Source organism: Gossypium hirsutum, chromosome D05, assembly GCF_007990345.1.
Source record: "Gossypium hirsutum isolate 1008001.06 chromosome D05, Gossypium_hirsutum_v2.1, whole genome shotgun sequence".
Lineage (NCBI taxonomy): Eukaryota > Viridiplantae > Streptophyta > Magnoliopsida > Malvales > Malvaceae > Gossypium > Gossypium hirsutum.
This window is the reverse complement of record NC_053441.1, coordinates 15,164,443-15,187,303: the sequence shown is the minus strand read 5'-3', so window position 1 is coordinate 15,187,303 and position 22,861 is coordinate 15,164,443. Positions and strand designations below refer to the sequence as shown.

General features: G+C 35.6%; 2 protein-coding genes across 4 annotated transcripts; both read left to right on the top strand.

Annotated features, from left to right (window-relative positions):
- Window positions 1-4,472: 4,472 nt before the first annotated feature.
- LOC107905961 (anthocyanidin reductase ((2S)-flavan-3-ol-forming)) lies at window positions 4,473-6,773 on the top strand. Its single transcript, XM_016832763.2, has 6 exons — window positions 4,473-4,892; window positions 5,325-5,491; window positions 5,594-5,794; window positions 5,884-6,043; window positions 6,161-6,374; window positions 6,456-6,773. Exons 1-6 carry the CDS (start codon window positions 4,766-4,768, stop codon window positions 6,595-6,597), a joined length of 1,011 nt encoding a protein of 336 aa, XP_016688252.1. The 5' UTR covers window positions 4,473-4,765; the 3' UTR covers window positions 6,598-6,773.
- A 10,953-nt stretch (window positions 6,774-17,726) lies between these two features.
- Window positions 17,727-20,741, top strand: LOC107905962 (BTB/POZ domain-containing protein At3g22104). 3 transcript variants are annotated; one of them, XM_041093945.1, is made up of 4 exons: window positions 17,727-18,132; window positions 18,358-18,515; window positions 18,683-19,789; window positions 20,110-20,741. In XM_041093945.1, exon 3 carries the CDS (start codon window positions 18,734-18,736, stop codon window positions 19,676-19,678), a length of 945 nt encoding a protein of 314 aa, XP_040949879.1. In that variant the 5' UTR covers window positions 17,727-18,132; window positions 18,358-18,515; window positions 18,683-18,733; the 3' UTR covers window positions 19,679-19,789; window positions 20,110-20,741. The 3 variants fall into 3 exon arrangements, with proteins under 3 accessions (XP_040949879.1, XP_040949880.1, XP_016688253.1); XM_041093946.1 differs by lacking the exon at window positions 18,358-18,515 and having other exon boundaries at window positions 17,734-18,132; window positions 18,683-19,234; window positions 19,387-19,789; XM_016832764.2 differs by lacking the exon at window positions 18,358-18,515 and having other exon boundaries at window positions 17,786-18,132.
- The last annotated feature ends 2,120 nt before the right edge of the window (window positions 20,742-22,861 follow it).

Genomic DNA, 22,861 nt, shown 5'->3' with positions numbered 1-22,861 from the left:
ATTTTTAATTATTTTCTAAATTCAGAACAGGGGATTTCAAAAACTATTCTGACCCTGTCTCACTAAAATTCAAATATCTAAAAATATACAACTCTTTTGCTTACTCTATTTCTTTCATGTGAAAATAGACTCGTTCAGCTTTAATTTCATATCTCATCAGCTTCTAATTCAATTTCCACCATTTTTGGTGATTTTTCAAAACCATGTCAATGCTGCTGTCCAAAAACTGTTTTAGTGGAAAATGTTGATAACTAGGTTTATAACACCTTCACTTTCTTTCAATTAAACCCTATACATGTCATATAAACCTTAAGATGCACAATAAAATTTACCGAAGTAATCTGGATAGTGTGCCCTGATGTGTTGATCCAATCCACCGATTTCACATCAATCTACAAAGAACATTAATCACACAGGAGTAAGCTTATGTAAGCTTAGTAAGTTCATAGGCATAGAAAATAATTCTTACCGAACATCTTATAACAATTATACAATATATAATTTCACTAATTCTTCCTTTTCTTAATCAATTTAGGAAACGTTACGAATTGGAGTACTTCGTTTTTTAAAATGCCATAGTATAACTATGGTCTTGCAAATAATCACATATCACACACCGAAGCCATAGCCCAGCCATGGTCTCACATGGAAGCATATATCACACCGATGTCGTATCTTGAATATGGTCTTATACGGAAATCACATATCACATATTGCCATGGTCCAACCATGGTCTTTTCCGTCAATGCGTATAAGTCACTGAACGAAAGTACTCAATCCAATGTTCCACTAAATTAGAACTTTTATTCAAACATTTATATTTTCACAATTATCTCAGTTTAATAACATTCATATAAAATAACATATCATAGCATTCATGAAATTTCAAAGTATAATACAACATTTCCTGCCAACCACAATCTCAAACAATGAATTTACTCAATTGAGCTCAATATCAAATATCAACTTATATTCCAACATTTAGCTTCAATTGCACTTACAAATACTTGTCAAATTAAAGATCGTCTTACGGATTTGAGTACATCGTTTGCCCGGTGCCACGATTTGCTTGAATATTTTACAATGCTATAACTCAGTATGGTTTCCTTCATTAAAATACCATACCTACTTTTCACAACTCAGTATGATTTTCTTCACTAAAACACCATACTTACTTTTCACAACTCAGTATGGTTTTATTCACTGAAACACCATACCTACTTTTCACAACTCAGTATGGCTTTCTTTACTGAAACACCATACCTACTTTTCACAATTTTCCATGGATTCACCATGGGCTTATTCGTCAATTCATCACTGATTACAGAACGTATGTACTCAATCTTGCATATCCCTTAATTTAAACTAACAATCTTATTTGTTTTTCTCATTTTTACCATAATCATAATTCAACAATAATATACGAATTGATACAATATATCATTCCCACATTAACAATTAATCATAAAAATTCAGTCGTATGAACTTACCTGGGCCAATTTGAAGGATTTGTAAAAGTTTAGTGACTATTTTGATACTTTTTCTTTTCCGCATTTATCTTCAGATTCTCGATATGATGAAAAATATGAAAAACCAGCTTGAAAACTCTCTCCTATGGCGTTTTGGCTGAAGAAAAATGATGATATCTCTAGATTTTTCAATTTTGTCTTTATTTTATATGTTTAATTTGCAAAATTTCCAAATTTGCCCTTATTTCTTCTCCTAATTTTCTTGCCCAAACCGTCCAGCCCATATACTTTAGGCCTAATTGCCTTTTAAATCCCTCCTTATTAGTCACTTAAACTATTTAATCACAATTTAACAAATTTTGCACTATTTTCAATTTAGTCCTTTTTAATTAATCGACTATCCAAACGTTAAAATTTTCTAACAAAAATTTTATACTAACTCAATGACACTCCATAAATATTTATAAAAATATTTATGACTCGACTTATGAATTCGAGGTCTCGATACCTCGTTTTAGACCCAATTTACCAATTAAATTCTTTTTAAATCACAAAATTCACTAAATCGCAAAATTCACTAATTCAAAAATTCTTCTAAATTCACACTTGACCCATAATTATTAATTTATTAAATTTTCAAGCTTACTTGTCGGATTTAGTGATCCTAAATCACTATTTCCGATACCACTAAAAATTAGGCTGTTACAATGTACTTCAGCGTACTCGAAACCACATCCCCCTGCATTAGCAACAATGCTTATGTCAATCGAGCTAAGACTCAATTGGCTATTTTTCTTTAATTTTTTAACTTATATACTTTGTTTAAACTTAATAAATCAAGATTAATTTAATTAAACATTAATTAATTAAGTCTTAAGCATGATTAACCAAAGTTAGTGGATATTACCATCCACCATCGTTTGAATTAAAAATTATCTAATTACCATTTTGATCCTTTAGCTATTTAAAAATCTATAATGATTAAATTTTTACAATCTAGTCACTGTACCCTATTTAAGCAATTAATAGGTAAAATTAAAGGACCATACTTTAATATATTTCTATATTAACCTCATAAATATTAATATTTAATATTTACGGACTCGAACAATAAAAATAGGGTTTTGAAATCGTTGTTTCCGATACCACTGAAAATCAAGCTGTTACAGATTATTTATTGGCATAACAAAAATTTTAGTCCCTAATGTTTATTGTTTTTGTCATTGTGGTCCTGATTTTTTAGATCACTTTGATTCTTAACTTTTAAAATTTAATCAAACTGTTTTTCTTTATACAAAAAAGTTTGTTGAACTGTTAAAAAGTTTAATGGCAATGGCATGATAACCCACGTGATAGTCTTTGTTTACTTCATAAAAACTTAATAAAATATATAAAAAATGATAATAAGAATTATGAAAAATGAAATACGCATGAACTACCACACAAGCTACCATGTCAACACCATTAAAATGTTAACAATTCTATCAACTTTTCATTTCAAGTTAAAGATCAAAATGATAAAAAAAATAGTTCCAAAGTGATGAAGGAACATATTAGTAGCTAAATTTATTTTGTTATTCTCTCTAGATTTCTTTGCAATGCTTTGATTTTGAGCCAAACAGCTTGGAGGATTGTCGGCGCAAATAAAGTCAATCAGGCCGTCAAGAAAGGTTGCCTTTTGTGTAATTCCCATTGATGGTTTCATTTCCAGGTAAATGCAAGGAAAAATAAGAACCGCAGTTCAATTTCCAGGTAAATGCAAGGAAAAACAAGAAAGGTTGCCTTTTTTTTTTTTTTAAATTTTGTACAAAGGAAGGAAACATTTTTATCTAGAAGCTAATTGAGCCCACTTATTAATGCTATTGAACTCAGACCACAACAATGCTTCTATATATACTAATGGTATAAATTTAATATCCTCTGATAAAGGTTGAAGCCTCCAATTGAAGTTCTCTGATTTTGACTCAAGGACTTTGTGCAGAAACTTTGATTTATGAAAGTAGATAACTATCTTCAAGCCTCTCCTCTTAGCTTCCAACATAGCTTCCCTAACGATGAATAAAGAAGCTTGTTTAACATCATTTACTTTCAAACTGCTGCAAAAAGTTTATATCTTCCTTCCATCCTTGTAAAAAAATGAGCAAGTAGTAAACTACCTAACCAGGGAAGAAAGGTAGATGGAGGTGGAGGAGTGTGTTTTTTAGGTGGCCATTCACTCAACTACCCCCGCCCCCTCCGGGTATTTGGCATTTTCAGGTTGCAGCGATGGTGGCCCAACACTAAATCTTCACCTGATTGCAACTTCAGTCTTCAGTACTACTCTATTTTCCTATTATGAATGTTGGGAGAAGTAAAAAAAAATCTTATTTATAAAATTATAATAGATAAAAACTAAATTATTTATGTTAAAAATTTAAATTAAATTATTAATTCTTCAGAGGGGACAAAAAGGCAAATTTTCATTTAATTAGAGGCTAAACAATTTTAATTTTCGGAGAACCTAAGAAACAATTATCCCATTTGTTCAAAGGGAGGAAAGCCTCTATCTACCTAACAAGCAACGGTCCTCGTACTTTATAAAATTAAATTGTTGTCGCAAAACTATCAGTTCCCTTCCCTTTCTTCCATAATTGTAATAATTTAGCCTACAATTACTGGATTAACCTTATTAATCCAAATTTCAATTGGAGGCTTATCTGCCTTTTCCAAATCACTTCAGAACTTAAGAGGTCGAAGAGAGGAAGAATCATTCGGGGTTAAGATTTCAATTTTCTTTAACATTAATTATGAGATGAATATTAAATTTAGAATTATTTTGTTTTAAAAATTGCTGCTACTCTTTTCGATTATTACATGCGCAGTTGAAAATTTATGTAATAAATTTCTAAAAATTAAATATGACTTTAATTAAAAAATGATAAACTTAAGATAAATGCTAGCATGTTTTAAATTTAAATCTTATGCTGTTATAAATATTTCTAGATTTTTATAAAAATATAATGAAAAATAAAAATATCTTTTACTTTATAAAATTAATAAACTCTGATCATTTTTGAGAATCAAATATAATTTTTACATCACATGTAGTAAGACTTTTTGTGTCGTTGGTATGCATAAGGTCGCGTTCTCACCTAAATATCTAATCTAGTCTAGCTTGGACCGAGAGATCAGCGTTTATTAAAGCAGTAGCTCATTCCACAAGTGTTTCTTCGTCGGAGTCGGAGAGCAGTCCCTAGAAACAATTAAAAAGAAGCAAAAAAAAACACACACACACACACACAGATTAAGACAGAAGCATGGCCAGCCAGATCGTAGGAACAAAGAAAGCTTGTGTCGTGGGTGGCAGCGGATTCGTTGCGTCATTGCTGGTCAAGTTGTTGCTCGAGAAGGGTTACGCCGTTAACACTACAGTCAGGGACCCTGGTTAGATCTTCTTTGTCTTTTATGTTTACTTTTTTATGGAGTTGTCTGTTCTCATTTTGCTTGCTTACTAGGAGAAATGTCGATCCGTCCCTCTTACAAGGGAAACTTTCACTAGCAGGTGGTAACAGTTGTTACTAGATTACTACAACTGCCTAACTCCCTAGCTTTTATCAGTTCGGTTTTGGTGGTCCATTCTAATATATGATTTACCTCCTTCGTTTTTTTCCCTTTTTATACTCCTTAGGCTGGCCAAGAATTCCAGGGCTTTTTAACCCCTTCCTCAGACCTTTTAAGCTTTTACCATGATATGAGATATCAACTGTGTAATGGGTAGAGTTTTCTTTTTAATTTTGATTTTTCTCGCGACACCCAAAGGCCAAACAAAGTAAGCAAAACATATAAATGGGGTTAATTAATCTCAATCTTATGCAGACAACCAGAAGAAGATCTCTCACCTTGTAACACTACAAGAGTTGGGAGACTTGAAAATCTTTCAGGCGGATTTAACTGATGAAGGGAGCTTTGATGCCCCTATTGCTGGTTGTGACCTTGTCTTCCATGTTGCGACACCCGTTAACTTTGCTTCTGAAGATCCAGAGGTATATAACATTAACACCCTTAGATTGGTTTTTTTCATTGATAATCAAATGACTTGCTGCTTCTGGAATGACAAGGTTGCTTTATTTTCTTTCATCTTATAGAATGACATGATCAAACCAGCGACCCAAGGAGTGGTGAACGTTTTGAAAGCTTGTGCCAAAGCAAAAACAGTTAAACGTGTCGTCTTGACATCATCTGCCGCAGCTGTGTCTATCAACACACTGAATGGGACAGATCTGGTCATGACAGAGAAAGACTGGACCGATATCGAGTTCTTATCATCAGCAAAGCCACCAACTTGGGTAACAATTTGATGCAAATACAAATTTTTTTTTATCTTATAATCAAGCAAAAGATAGTTGTTGTAAGCTTTATCCATATATATATGCAGGGGTACCCTGCATCCAAGACGTTGGCTGAAAAGGCAGCTTGGAAATTTGCTGAAGAAAACAACATTGATCTCATTACAGTTATCCCTTCTCTCATGACTGGTCCTTCCCTCACCCCAATTGTCCCCAGCAGCATAGGCCTTGCTACATCTTTGATTTCAGGTATTAAATCAGAACCTAATGTCATAGCTTTGTTTCATTGTGCTGCAGATATATATCTAAATTCATCTGAATAGGAGCATCGTAAACTATATCTGATGGAATTTCAACATTTTGCAGGCAATGAATTCCTCATAAATGCTTTGAAAGGAATGCAGATGCTGTCAGGTTCGATCTCTATCACACATGTGGAAGACGTATGCCGAGCCCATGTTTTTCTGGCTGAAAAAGAATCTGCATCGGGTCGATATATATGCAGTGCTGTCAATACCAGTGTGCCAGAACTAGCTAAGTTCCTCAACGAAAGATACCCTGACTTCAAAGTCCCTACCGAGTAAGTCGATATGCATTGAAAAAGTTCTCTTCTTCTATGTGAGAAATGTGGTTAACATTGTCTACTTTATAACGATTGCAGTTTTGGAGATTTCCCCTCCAAACCCAAGTTGATCATTTCCTCAGAGAAGCTTATTAGCGAAAGGTTCAGCTTTAAGTATGGGATCGAGGAAATCTACGACCAAACCGTGGAATATTTGAAGTCTAAGGGGCTGCTCAAGTGAAGCGCTCTGACGCTTCCCCAATGATTATGGTGTTTGATTGTTGTGTTATTGTGATAATATTCGAATAACTTCATGTTCTACAAATGAAGGCAAAACCGTGTGGCGTTTGTCATCCATTTTGATTATGAATTTCTATCACCTCATGTCCTTCAAATGAAGCATGCATTTTGATCTTACTTTTTAGTCTACTCAGCTAATCTCAAAACAAAACATAAACTCTCCGGTCTTCATCTGAGTCTCAAAAGAAAAAGGAAAATGAATAACCAAGTTACCTAATCACTTCAACGTTCAGTCAAAGAAGGATGAATAAATAATAGTCTCTTGTAGATCCATGATTTATCCAGTAATAAGCAAGGGCAGCAATGCACTTCACTTGTTAATTAAACATCCAATTTTCCTTGAAGTCAAGAATCTGTAATATCTTCCCATCCTACAATATTTTCCACATCAGTAAAATAAAAAATGTCAATGAATCATGCAGACATTTGTACATCATGGCTTGATCAAATGCATGTCTATATTAGTAAAACATGTCCATGAATCGAGCATGAAAAATTGTGTACCTCTTGAATTCAAACAGTGTTGAAGTCAAAAGAAAGGTTGGCCCAAGGAATACCAACTAACCATATTAGTGAAGGACTTGACCCAAAAGAGTTGAAGGCATTGCTTAGCTCAAGATCCCATCATTGGTTTATAATAGAAACTAGGAAAAGTCCAACAAATCTTTTTAGCTGTAGTTTTCAAGTGACTCAAGTCCCGTTTTGATGACAGTAAGCAGCGGAAGAAGTAACACAACCGAACCGAGACAGACAGACAGACAGAGGGAGACATTAACGTTTCTTTGTATCGAAGAAGAAAGAAAACCAGAGAGCCCGTCACTAAGAGGCAACCCATCCAGAGCTTCTACATTCTTCACTTTTTTTTTTTTATCTTTTGGCCTATTATTATTATAGTTTCTCCGTTTGCATTCCACCTTTTTAATAATTTGGGGTTCCCTCTTTTTTTCTATTTCCTTTTTTTTTTGCTTTCTGTTTGTCTTTTCTATTTCTTTAATTCAAACAAACGCATATATTTATCGAGAGTGAGTTAGAGACTTTTGTTTTTAGAAGAAGCAACTCTCCCATCGTAATTAAATCATAATTAAAACAATTGTTACATTAAAATAACAACAATAAAATATCGGAGGTCCAATTCATCCACTGGACTTTTAAGCATCAACTAAAAATTTATGTCTCAATTTAGTTAAAAATATCAATAAAGATTGTTGTTGGTATTTTGGGACAAGGCAGAGTGAACGACGAGGATGGTTGGTTCATGTCGTTTAGTATAAGGCAGAAAGCTGTTGGATAAGGTGGCTGGAGATGGTAGGAAATGGAGGGGCGTCGAAATAGGAGATGGCGAAGGTAGAAAGAGAATGAGGAGAGTCTTGGTGCTGGCCTTAGGCCTTCGGCCTTATATACCTCCTGTGCCAGTTTTGAGGTGTCATGTGTCAAAGTTTAAAAGGGAAGTGACTATTATGTGCTCTAAATAGCTTTAAATGGGACATGATAATTAAAGTTTGATGTAATGGTTAATTAGTATGACCCTCTAAATTATTGTCCGGAGGTGTGATTTCAAAGGTACTCTTAAAGAGTGCTCTTGTAGGGTGCATTTAGACTACTCATAAACTTAGTTCTCTTTCCGTACAGTTAAAGTATAAAAAAAGTTATTCAAAACGGGTAAAATACCATTAAAAGTCTCTCTTTTTTAAAAAAATTTATCGAAATAGGTCTGGTATTTTATTATTTACCGGAATGGGCCCTTTTTCCTGAAAACGCATCCACGTCAGCGCGATGTCAGGGGACATGTCAGCAAAACGCGTCCCTGAGGGCGCGTTTTGCCTACGTGGCAACAAAGCGCGTTCATGCCATCATGTAGGGGTGAGCAAAACTCGATTCGACTCGAAAAAATCGAAAAAAATTCGAATTTCGAGTTAAACGAATCGAGTTATTCAAGTTAATCGAGTTATTCGAATCAACTCGAATTTTTTTTCGAATTTCGAGTTCGAATCGAGTTGAGTTTTCGAATTCGAATAACTCGAATAATTCGAATATCAAACTATAATATTTTACATTTTTACCCAACTCCCAAACCTTTTTACTTTTCCCTCAAAACTTTTACTCCTTCCCACTTTCCCCCAAAACTTTTATTCCTCTCCCCTCCCAACCTCCCAATCTACCCAAAATCTATTTCCCACCAAAATTTTACTCTCCCATTTATTTTTTCTCAAAATTTTACTCCCAAAAACCCTCAAAACCTTTTATTTTCCCTCAAAATTTTTACTTCCTCCAACTTTTGCCCTAAAACTTTTATTCATTTCCCATCCCACCTCCCATCTATCCCAAACCCTTCCCCCTCCAATTTTTTTTTAATATTTTCCCTCCACCTATTTATTTTCCCTCAAACTTTTATTCTCTAAAACTTTTTATTTTTCCCCTAAACTTTTACTTCTCACCCTTTACTCTCAAATAAAAAATCAAAATTATCCAAAAAAAATCACTAAACATAAATAGTAATAATTTTATTTATATCTACTATTTATATTATTAAATTAAATTTCACATTTTATATTATTTATATTATTAAATTGTTTAGTCATATTGAATATTTATATTAAAATTGAATTATTAATTATGCCATAAAATATTCGTGTTAAAATTTTATATTGATATCAATTTCACATTTTATTTTTAAAATAACTTTTATTAAAAATCATATTTTTACATTTAATATATTTTTTAATTCTAAAATACATAGTGACAAGAATCTGAAAATTGAAACAACTAAGCAAGCAAAGAAGCTAATCAATATATAAAAAATTAATAAATAAATTATGAAGTGATGAAAGTTAATAAAAATTTTGATTAAGGTGGACAAATTTTATTACGATGGGTGACAATGGTTACAAGGACTCAAAATTATTTTTTAAAATTTAACTCGAAAAAATTTATTCGATTCGATTCAACTCAAATTCCATCTCACTCGACTCGATTCGAGAAAACTTCAAATAAAGTTAGGATGATAAAATGAGATTCGAAAACTCGATTAACTCAAAAAATTTTGATTCGATTCGATCGAATGCTCACCCCTATCAGGGACGCGTTTTGCTGCCACATAGTGCACCCCTGGGGACGCGTTTTCCCACGAGTGAACAGTGCAACGGTCATTTTTTTGACCGTTGCCCCCCTCAACGGTAAAAAAAACTATAAAACCCCCCACCCTTTCATTTTTTTCACAAACTAATCATCTCTCAATTATTTTCTCAATTTGCTCTCAATTTCCTTCCAAATTTCTCTCAAATTCATATTTAATTTCAATTTGCTCTCAATTTCCTCTTAAATTTCTCTTAAATCCCTATTTTTAATTATTTTTAAAAATTTTAATTTTTTTAAATTTTTTAAATCGTAAAAATTTTTACGAATTTAGTAATGGCCGGAGAATTGATTCGTCTTGATAACCAGCACATATCCGTCGAACAAATGAAAATGGTAAGTGTTAAATTTATTTTTTAAATATTACTTAAGATTTTTTTATTTATGCATTTTTAGATAATTATTAATTTATTATTTGTTATAAAAGTATGTAGATCGGATATTGGAATGCTATATCCGGAATATGCATGGTCCTCCATCACCGTTGGTAGAGAACTTCCTGCGGGAAACGGGTTTTTGGCACGTGGCGACGGTAAGCCAGGGATGCAAGTTGGACCCGAAACTTATCAGTGCGTTGATCGAGAGGTGGAGACCCGAGACGCACACATTCCATCTTCCATGTGGAGATGCACTATCACTTTGGAGGATGTCAATCTGCAATTGGGATTGCCGGTGGACGGGTACCAGTCATCGAGTCTGTTCAATCTGGCGATTGGAGAGCGGTGTGCTACGAGCTTTTGGGCGCTATTCCAGAGAAAATTAACGGAGGTCAGATCGAGATGGGCTGGTTACGAGACACATTCCCGGATCCGAATGATGATTCAACCGAAGTAGAAAGAATTTGATATGCTCGGGCATACATTCTTCAGATAATTGGAGGTTATCTGATGCCGGACTTGTCACGGAACCTCGTACATCTAAGATAGCTACTGAAACTCGTTGATTTTAGAGCAGCTGGTGAATTGAGTTGGGGGTTTGCCGTCTTGGCAACGTTATATCGGGAGATGTGCGGGGCGACACGACCGAGTAAAGCAAAAATCGGAGGTTGCCTGTCACTACTGCAGTCATGGGCACAGTTTCGCTTTCCATTTCTACGTCCTCAAGTGGACCACCCATATACATTTTCACTCATAACGAGGTAAATTTTATATTAGATTTTTTACAATTATTATGTAGATTTTTAAAAATAATAGTATGCTAAAATTTTATTTAATTAGGTAAAACCATCCGGCAAGTTATGCTCGATTACCTATCTCTCTTGAAGATATACAGCTTTTATTAGACCAACAGCCGGAAGCACATGTAAGTATTAAATAAAATTGATATTTCCATCATGAGCTAGTCGATTGGTATTTAGTATTTAGTATTATCTATATAACTAATATTTCTATTATGTTCATATAGTTTCAATAGACACCATACGAGGATCTGGCAATTTGGGCAGTAATTCCGGATGAGTTCTTCCAAAATGCAAACGCTTGGCACGTGAAAGTCACGTTGATCAGCTATACGACCGTAGAGATGCACCAGTCAGACAAAGTGTTACGGTAATTTGGATGTAGACAATGGATTCCCGTGGCACCTGAGGTGTTTGATGATCACCACAAAATTGATCTACGGCAATTACATACGGATTGGCCGAGATTCTGGTCCCACTACATCCAAATGTGGGAAGATCGGTATGATTATATACCTACTCGGGAACCGATCATCGTTTGGAGTTGGCGTGCGTGTCGGAATTCATGCCATGGTTTAGGATCCATTGTAAGCCATATTTACTGTCAGTAGAGGAGAGGTAGCGGTAATTACGTGTCCAAAGGGAACGACGTGGGCCTTTAAATCCAAGACGAAGGGACAATGACGCAGGCCGATCAACGAGGCCTAGACATTCACCCGGCCCATCATCAGCGGCAATTCAATCACCAGGCCCAGCGAGAGCACTAACACAGTCACTCAACCCAACAGTTCAACTAACGATACCCACGGCACAGCTTTTTCAGATGATGCCAGGTGCGTATCCTAGCCCTTTTATTTATCCTAACCCTTATATGTTTCATTTTTCGAGTCCTATAGCAGGTTAGAGCCAATGACCCGGTTCATCTCCATTTTCGGTTACGCCGAGTGGACTGTCGATGTATAGGCCAGCATCGCACGAAGGATCGCAAGAGGGGCCGTCGGGGAGCTCTTCTTTTTACCAATCTCCATCACCATATGAGTTTCAAACACTGTAACCGTTGGTGATGCAAACACCTCCACATTTATTATTCTATCAAGGTGACTCATCGTCCCAACACCGACAACCAGATGCCCTACCGGAAGAACCAGAATTCCCACCGGAGCAACCACAACCCCGGCCAGAAGCTGGATAAAGGAGGAATCCAGCGCATAACCGTCGACGACAGCCATGTGGCACTGAATCCGTCGGGCACGGAGATTGATTTGTATTTTAATATATTTATACAAACATTTTGAATATTTTAATATTACTTGATGTAATAAAATAGAAATTTATTTGAGTTATTACTTAAAAACCCTAAACTAATTTATTAAAAATTTATAAATTTATAAATTATAATTTAATTTATAATTTAATTGACAAACCCTAACAAAAACCCTAACCCTTAACTTAAAAACCATAAACCCTTAACTTAAAAACCCTAAATCCTTAACTTAAAAACCCTAACCCTCAACTTAAAAACCTTAAACCTTTAACTTAAAAACCCTAACACTTAACTTAAAAACCCTAACCCTTAACTTAAAAACCCTAAACATAACCCTTAACTATTCAAGCCCCAAAATCCTAATCTTAACAAAAACCCTAACTCTAACCCTAACCCTAATATGATATAATTTGATAAATTTACTAACAATTAATATAATTAACAATTAATAAATTGAATAACAAAATATTAGATTTTACAAAATGTTTTGACTGGTACTAACAATTAATAATTTGATATAATTTGATAATTTTACTAACAATTAATACAATTAACAATTAATAATTTGATATAATTTGATAAATTTACTAACAATTAATGCAATTAACAATTAATAATTTTACTAACAAAATATTAGATTTTACAAAATATTTTGATTGGTACAAAAAAATATAATTTGTTTACAGTGACATTCAACTATTGCGATTTGGGCATGATCATTTTGTATGGCCTGGATTCCTACACCATTCGCACAATTTCTGTTGACTGGCTGTTTCTCGGATATCTATATTATTACGTATTATAGTCGAGCAAGGTCGACCCTTTGGTTTGCGACACAATTCTCTATCCGGTAACAGCTTAAAAGGAGCAAGAGATACGGGTAGCCACTTACGTTCATCTGGGACTGGTGGGAAAACGTGTCTCTAAAAGTTGTACATGTTTTCTAATTTGTACACTTCGTCCACATAACTCATCAGATCCAGACGGAGATTCTGACAAGCTGCAATAACATGAGCGCATGGATAACGAACTGCATCAAACATCCTACAGTCGCAAGTCCTATTTCGCAAGTGTACACGATATTGCCCACCAACAACACCTTGGCGCGATCTGTCAAACTCTGTCACGCGAAATCATAAGTTGTCTCGATCGTGACACACTGTGTGCATGGTGTTCGTCCGCACCTTGGCCTTTTTAATTTCTTGCACTACATTACTGCACCATACATGGCCTCCTTGCATCTGGCCTGCATAATTCACTGCTCACTTTGGAAATAGCGTCGTCAAATGAAAATATATCTCTCGCACAACCGATGTTATCGGTAGATGGTGCGTTCCTTTTAGAACAGAATTTATGCATTCAGCCAGGTTTGAGGTCATATGACCATATCGTTGGCCGCCGTCGTATGCTTGTGCCCACTGTTCGAAACGTATGTTACAAAGGTAGTCCGCTCCTTCTCCATTAATTGAACGTAAAATTGCCAACATCTCGTGAAAACGGTCTTTATTTATTTCATACCCTGCCAATATAAGTTCATAGCGAATATTACATACCACATCTTCATTTACAACTAATTCAAATTGACAAATGAAATAACACAGATATATGGAGACTAAATACCCATGTTGGTCACTTGTCGTCGTTCGCTCTTAAATGGATATTGCCTGTAGTAATTGGAAGCAACGTGCCTTAGGCAATATCGATGGTGTGTGCGCTACCATAAGCTTCCCTGTTGATCAAATACAGCTAGTATATCGGTGCCCCGATCTGAAATAACACAGATATCAAGTTGGGGGCGCACATGCCTCCTTAACCTAGATAGAAAGAAATCTCAATCATCAGATGACTCTCCCGGTGTTATTGCAAACGCAATTAGAAGAATTCTCCCACCGCTATCCTGTGCCACTGCAAGCAATAGCCGATGAGTATACCTACCAAACATAAAGGTACCGTTAATTTGTACCAATGGCTTGCAGTATGAAAATACGTCTCGGTATTGCTTAAAGGTCCAAAACAGGCGTTTGAACACTTGGCATCCACGTAACAATCGGCCGTTGTAGTACGCATGTTCCGTTTCAAGGTGTATGATGGCACTTGAGACGTATCTCTCTAGCACTTGACACCACTATGCATCTTCTCCAACGCCTTCTGCTTAGCTATCCAAGCCTTGCAGTAAAAGGGCGTGTACCTCATTTGGCTACGAAAATTGGCAATTAACACCGGCACTGAAGTCTTGGGATTTGCTTTCACTGTAGACAGTATCAAGCTAGCTAACATAGCTGAATCTATCTTGGGATGATCTTGTGAAACACCTATAAACGGGGTACATTAAAAATGCAACATTACATAATAATAGTATTATTCAGAAACCGTCAATACTGTACTTGCAGCACATGTATGTGGACTTTTGTACTTTTTTATCTCCCACAACCCTGTCATTTTCCTCAACGAGGCGTAGATTTTCCATCAATATGTGTAGTCTTGCACGGCACACTTCGCCTCAAACTTATCAGATTTGGATTTAACGGCGTGGTAGTTAACGCCGTTTTTATGCTATGTTGTTTCAAAGCACCAATAAAACTATCTTTGCTGGAAAACTGATTACCAACTTCAAATTCACCCGAATCTAGCCCCGAACTTGTATGATCACACAATCGGTGTGGTAGATCTGGAAAATCTAACGCATCATCTGCAGACAGATCGACATTATGCACGTGGGCTGGAGGTGAGTATGCTCTGGATCGTTGATTTTTTTCTTCATCTGAACTCCTTTCAGCATCTTCAGGTTCTGTTGGAATAGATTCCGGTTCAAAAAATAAGCCAACTTCTGCACTATCAAGCCTAGGCTCTCGAGGTGGATCCACATCGGAGTCATCTTCTAACCCACCATCATCTGTAGTGTACGAGGTCCCTTTACCGGTGGATGTCATAGGGAGTACATCATCCCTTCTTCTAGGCATTTCATAACGTCCCCAATTGGATGTAGATTGTCAACCACTAGAACTTGATGTCGTTCCCCAATACGTATTTCTAGCATCAAACATTGAGCCACCGACGTACATGTCTCATCCACTGACAGAGTGTCTTGCAGGGAATGTGCATTCCACACCGCTACCAAACATGGGTTGTTCCGTGTTTTGTAACCCGCTAACCGAGTGTCGACCAGGGGTCGTGTATACATCTCGAACACCGGTCGTAAGTTCATCATTTGGCGATGTAAATTGTACATATAACTTAATATAAGGTGCTCTACTGGCAAAATGAGTCTGCACCATTGCCTCCAAGCTACGAACACCTTTTATGTCGAACGAGTCATATGTCACCGGATCAACAGAAGAACAAAATCGATACGTAACAGATAGAACTTTCATTGGTGTCATTCCGAAAATTTTACGCCTAATTCTTTTACGAAGTTCTGTCAAATCTATATTCTGGTTAAAAACCAGTCGCATCGTATTCTCCGAAAAAATAACACCGTTCTTGGTGTGGCAAACCTCACCATCATAGTAAATAACAGCATTAATACATTCACTCATATTTAATTTCTAATTTCTTTAGCCTCTCTAAATTGTTTTTGCTGTAACTTATGCAATTTTTTGCCTCATTTATAGCCTCAGCCCAAACATACTACTGTAGCAAAAGCGCGTCTACGAGGGCGCGATTTCAGAAATTCTTCTGATAAAGCATCCTGCTTGAAGCGTTTTTTATACTATTTGCTTAGAAACGTCAACTCGAAATTATTTTTCCAGGACCTACTGTAGCAAAAGCGCGTCTACGAGGGCTCGATTTCAGAAATTCTTCTGATAAAGCATCATGCTTGAAGCGTTTTTTATACTATTTGCTCAGAAAGGTCAACTCGAAATTATTTTTCAAGGACCTACTGTAGCAAAAGCGCGTCCACGTGGGCGCAACTTCAGAAATTCTTCTGATAAAGCATCCTGCTTTGATTTTATCTTAAAAACCCATAAACACGAAACCTAATCCAATTTTGAAAAAATTATAATTAATTTAATTAAGAAACCCTAAACCCTAATCCCTTATTTGTTTAATTTTTTTTTCTAAAACTCTAAAAACCTTAAACCCTAACCCTAAAAACCCAAAACCTTACGTTGTAGAAACGGAAAAAACGCGTCCCCAGGGGAGCACTACGTGGTAGCAAAATGCGTACACGTTAGCGCGCTTTGCCTATGTGGCAACAAAGCGCGCCCTCAGGGACGCGTTTTGTTGACACGTCCCCTGACGTGGACACATTTTAGGGGAAAAGAGTCCATTCCGGTAAATAATAAAATATCGGGCCCATTTCGATAAATTTAAAAAAAGGAGCTTTTTTTGGTATTTTGCCCTATTCAAACACTCCTTCAATGAACTTATGTTTCTGGTGAGGCTATTTTTGGTTAAGAATGAAAATGTCTTCTCCACGGTGAGCAGATCGTGCACTGTCATGAGTACCATCACAACTCATGAGCCCATATTCAGAACAACTGACATACAAAATCAATTGCTATGTCTTCTTTCTTATGATTCCCAATTTTTATTAGGCTTTTTTTTAAGGAAGCTGGAAATAGGCGGAAGCAGTCGTGAAGAAAGTCGTATTCTTTCAAGCTAATTTGAGTTTTATCGTTTCTTTTCGGGGATAAGATACTGCTTCTCATTGGGCCAATTTGATTAGCCTATACTTGTATCACTTTTGGGTCCAATGGAGCCTGCCTACTAAGTGTCACCAAACCAATTAATTTATTTTTGTTGTCTTTTTTTGGCGGAATAGATATGATTTTATGCCCTAATAGAAAATCTTGGACTGGACCAGCTTTTCTATCTCTTTTTCAAGTGGGATACAGAATTATAGATGCAGCCTCCACTATGGGTTCTTTTTTTCCCCTCAGGCGCAATTGAAACGGAAAAGTCACAACTCCATCCTTTGTGTTGGTCAACGAGAATTATCCCCATCTAAAAAGAAGCTAGTGACAGAAACCCTTGAAAAACGTGCATCATACAAATTAATATAAATATAGTCATAAACATTGTTTTCAAGCTCGGTTTTGATATATATTTGCCCGATGACTTTTGCAATATATGTTTATAAAGGTCATACGCATTGCAGCTGTTTACTTTTTAGTTTGACAGTATCAACAGGAAGAAGTCCTCCCTTTCTCTTTCATGGTTTCTGCTAAAAAAATATTCAACCAAATTTGATGTCCACTTTTCAATGCAACAAATGTAAAACAACAGTACCAACATAACCAAATTACCCAATTTTTTAAACTGGTTTTTTAGTGGCACAATTAATGGGATTTGGATGGGGGGTCGTTTAACATCGGATCTTATTGCCATATACACTAATGATAACGATGTGATTGAGACTAAAAATCATTTAACTTTTAAGACATCTTAAGATTAAAATTATGCAATTTTATTTTTTGATCATAGTTGTCGGATTTGATACCCTTTTTGATAAGGGCGTTGAATCCTCATAAAAACCAAGCGTGTATTTGGTAATGAGAGGGAAGAGTGTGTGGTGATGACCAGGCCACCATAGCAATAGCAACTATAAAAACTTCCATTGTTTTTTAAAAAATGCCTCGTTGCTTCCGATTCCCTCCTTTCCTTTCTCTATCTACTCTCTACTAACCAACCTTGTCGCTTATGCTCAATAGTCCATTTGACCAACCAACACCGCACCGGCACCAGCTTCTTCATACAAGCAACTTTTCTACGTCCTTTATCCTCCTTTTTTGGCTGTCTAAAAGAAAGTGCATCCCCTTTCTTTTTTGTTCCTAACCTCCCTAAACCTCTTTTACCATATTGGGGTTCTCAGCTTTTCACTTTAGTTTATCTGAACAATGCAAGTCTGCTGTGATCTTGAAGTGGATGTCAACGGTGAAGAGGTTTTTATGGTAGACAAGGTAATATATATTTACCATTGATGATTGAACCCCTTGTTTTCATTGTGGGAATTGTTCACTTCAACTTCAAGCTTTTGTTGGTAGAGAAAATCATAAATATCACAACTTTTGGCATGCTTTAACTCGTTGTTGTCTCAGCTTCTATGATTTATTGCATTCATTTGAAGTCAACTGTGTTTCTGCCTTCGTGTGCTCTCTTTTATTATGCGTCTTTATTTCTTCCAGGTTCTGATAAGCAATTCATTTCACCAATGATCATGGGCTTGGCCCCTCTTCTAGATTACAGAAGAAACAGGACCACTCTTAAATTTATTGTTGATGGACACTTCTCACCTCATTGTTTCACACATATGCAAGATTCTTTCATTTTCTAGCGTAGATAGGTATGTTTAATGCTAGTGGGGTTCATATTTAGCCTTTTTTGTTGAGTTGGTAACCGCTTGGCGTTTTGGATTAAAATGAACTAAATGTCATCAAAGAATTCTTCTTTTTCTTTTCACATATTCTAAGTATGTGCTATAATTCCTCTTGAATTTGTTTCTTACTGCAGAAAACTCTTGCATCATTCTCTAAAAGATTCGGCGGCTTGTTTGGTAATTCGATGGATAATAGCGGGAACCTGAAAGTTGTATTTCATGACTTTCCTGGGGGAGCTGTGGGATTTGAGCTCATAGCAAGGTTTTGCTATAACAACGGGAGAACCCAGATAACTCCTGCCAGTGTAGTCTTACTAAATTGCGCTGCACAGTTTATGGAGATGGAGAGTGATGGCCACAGGCCAAGCTTGTTGAACCAAACCAAAAAGTCTCTAGATGGCATCAGCTTCTGGTCCTGGTCTGAGCTCCTTGTAGCTTTGAAAGAGTGCCAAGATTTGCTGCTTTCTCCCTCAAAACCTTCTCTAATACTTGATAAAGTCCTCGATTGTGTTGTAGGAAGGCTTGTCTCTCCTATTGTTGCCAGTCCATACACATCTTCCTCTGAGAACTCAAGTTTCCAATGCTCATGTGATACAAGGAGCAGCTATAGTACCAGAAACAATTCCTCTCAAGTATCTTGGTGGTTTGAGGATCTTCTGTTTTTGAATATTGATTTGATTGATAAGGTAATCAAATTGATGATATGCCAACATTTTGATCATGCTACAATAACTAAGTTCCTCTTCTGTTATCAAAGATCAAGATTTGTTACTGCCACCCCAACTGAGAAGTGCAGAATCATGGAGGTCATAATCAATTTGCTTTCATTGCTTGATAGGAACTCCCTTTCTTGCAAGCACTTGTTCGATATGTTTCGAGTGGCTTCAAGTTTGGAAAATATTAGCAAGCATTGCAAATCCGTTTTGGATACTCTTATTGGTTCACAACTGGATCAAGCAACCATAGATTTTCTGCTTGTTCCACCACCACGAAAGAAACATTACATGTATGATATGAACCTGGTTCTGAGGCTGGTAAATGCATTTCAGAATGAACTGAATTGTTGCTCATCCCTGGTTCGATTACGAAAAGTTGCTAGCTTACTTGACTCATACCTTGTGGAAGTCTGAGCAGATTCCTACCTGACCCCTTCAAAGTTTGCAGCATTAGTCCTCCTGCTGCCAGATTCTGCAAGAGAATCCCATGATAGGCTTTTTCAAGCTATAGACATTTATCTACAGGTATTGCTATCAACTTATAAATCTTTACCCTTGTTATAAATGGAATTAAGTGCTTTGCACAAAATTTATAGCAAAACCTGATTCTCTATGTTACTTGGAATTTAAGTAATGATGTTGGTTAGAGTATATTCCTTACAAGTTACATTTTGCTAGGGATCAATCAGTTCTGGCTTCTAATGTTTAAGCAAATTCATTAGATTGCTGTTAAGCAGTAGCTAATTCTAATTTTATTGCTCGTGTTGGAAAGAGATCACTTAATAGTTAGTATCAGGATCAACGCCAATCCAAACTCTCAAGTTACTGATGAAATTTCTGAACAGGTTCATGGAGGAATATGTGAAGCAGAGAAAATGAGAATCTGCAGTGCACTTAACTATGCAAAGCTCTCCACAGATGCATTGAGACACTTGGCTCGGAACTCAAAATTTCCATCAAGAATAGCTATACAAGGTTTCATTAATCAGCAGTTCAAGCTTGAAAACTTATTTGAGGGCAAAAAGCACATTGACACCTTCAGTGGTTCCATCTCTATCGAGGAAAGCATCAAAGAGAACGAGAACTCTGATCAAGTCCTTGTGTATGCAAAACGAGTCAACGTTCCAGTGAAAGCCGAGCAACTTGAGGTACAGCTGCCAGGAATGCAATTCAGGGTAACAGAACTGGATAAGTTCTCTGGAACAATCCATACTCAAATAGGAAATATCCCAAGAACAAGATTATCCAGCCTTGGTAATAATGCTAGATTCTTACCAAAACTCTGTTCTTGAAACACATCCTTGCCTTCAAAGTTCGTTTTTTTTTTAATAGTTTGCCCCTACATTGTCTTTGAAAATAGTTGTACATTCTAAAGCCAATCAATGTAAATGCAAATTGTTTTTGTTTCAAATGTTGTAAAGAGTGGGTTGATAGCGAATATTCAATACATTGGGATATCTCCTCCGGTTTTACTTCATTCTGTAAGAACTATAAAAGCAAATTTGATTATCTCCTATTAGTTTCATTCTCAAATTAAGATTTTGCTTTCTTTTGACATTATCAAAATGAAATATTAAAAGAAGTCAAAAGAAAGTTCTAAGTTCTGGGTCTTACCAACCGGTGACTAAGAACAGTTTGTTGAATGTCAATGAAATGTAGTCAACAAAGCAGTCATTATTGAACATCTCAAAAAAAAAAAAAGTCCCAAATTACATCTCTAAATGGTCGTTATCAGTAATCACTTTTATCATCTATTTCCAAGAGAAGCTCCTGCATCAGATAGAAAACTGCAGCCAGCTTGTGCCAAAGCAAAGCTTTTCAAATTACACAGTTTTATGGAAGTTTAATTGTCCAAGTTATCAAGCTGACTTAGTAAGCATATTAAACAAAAGTAACAGATAAGCTGGTGTGAAACGATGGCAGGAAGTAACGAACTTACATCGTCATCTCATTGTATTATTATTTAAAAAAAGAAAAGGAAAATATGTTTTGAAGATACCAGAAAAAAATAGAGACAATGTGGGTATCTATGTCCTTTGTTAACCCAATAAGATACAGAGAGAGAGCGCACTAATAAAATAAATGGATGTTTCTAAAGGAATATCCGTAGTGATAGTCACACCCTGCCAAGGCAGACCGCGAACTATGCGGCGAAGTGCACGCGTGCTTACGAGGCTCACTACAAGAATGCTAATTTAGGAGACCCCAAAGATGTTTGCCAATAGCTCACATTTCATGTATTTTAAAGGGAAAAGCACTATGGCTTGCCTTGGGAGTTCCAAGTTTCAATAACATGGTTGTCTTTTCCTTGGAGAATGAGAATTTAATAAAGAACTAATGATTAACGATGAATGAGGACATCAAAACAGGGACAAAATACATGGCACTTCCAACGTTAACATTACGTTGGAAAGTGGAGCAATTTAATGAATCATTGTTTGTGTGAGCCACAAATGCAAAGGAGTTGGACCAACATCCTTGAAAGAGGCAGTGCTCTTACTCTCTCGGATACAATCGCCTACAACTTTGATATTAGTGATTTTTTAAAATTTATTTTTTGAAGTTTTACCAAATTGTGGGATCATTAACGAATGCCAAGTCAATAACAAAACCTTCTATCGAGGTGTTAAATTTATTATATTTTATTTGGAGATAATATAGTCAAAGCTTCGAGTTTATGAACTGATGCTATGGAGACAAACCAAAAATAAAGAGAGAAGCCAGAAAGCAGTTCCTATTTGAGCTTTTCTGATGGGCTCAAACGGCTAAACAAGGCTTATGCGATGCGGGCTCACTTGAGCTTTTTATTATTGTTCAGCCAAGGGGGTTTAATAGGCTTACCGCTTAGCCCTTTTTATTTTTAAAGCCGAAAGGTTTTTAAGAATCGATGCAAAACTATCGTATGTCTATTCTTTTTTTTCTTTTTTTGTATAATGTTGGTTTGACTAGATTCGTGATTATCATTCTATTTAGCACTTATTGATCTATCATCTATATTATAATAAACTCTTTGAATGAGTTTAATCAAACAATCAGACTCGAAATACGAGTTTAAAATTTTACTTAAATCTGTCCATATTTACAAAAGATTAATTCAAGCCCATTTTAGGTTCGTTTATATTATTTTTTAAAAAATATTTATTTTATTTTATTTTATTTTAATATTTAATAAATTTATATATTTTTTATTTATTGAAAATTTTCATATAGCCATCTTAATTAACATTATTTTAATGTTTACATTGGAATAGTATTATGTATTTAGTATAGGTTTATTTTTTTAATGTATTCTAAATTACATAATATATAAAAATAACATAATATAAAGTATTATAAACTTAAAAATGGGTCGGGTTGGGCTTGAACCTTGAATGTTCAAGCCTAATCTCAACTCATATTTTAAACAAGCCTAATTTTTTTTTACCTAGGCCTATTTTTCGGGCATAATATTTTTGCCTAAACCCTCTCAAATATTAGACGAACCTTCAGACCTAAATAAATAACCCGACCCATGAACAGTTCTATTGACAGCCCTAACTTCACTGCACAAAAATTATAAATATATAAAATAAAATCATTAATAAAAGAAAATTATGT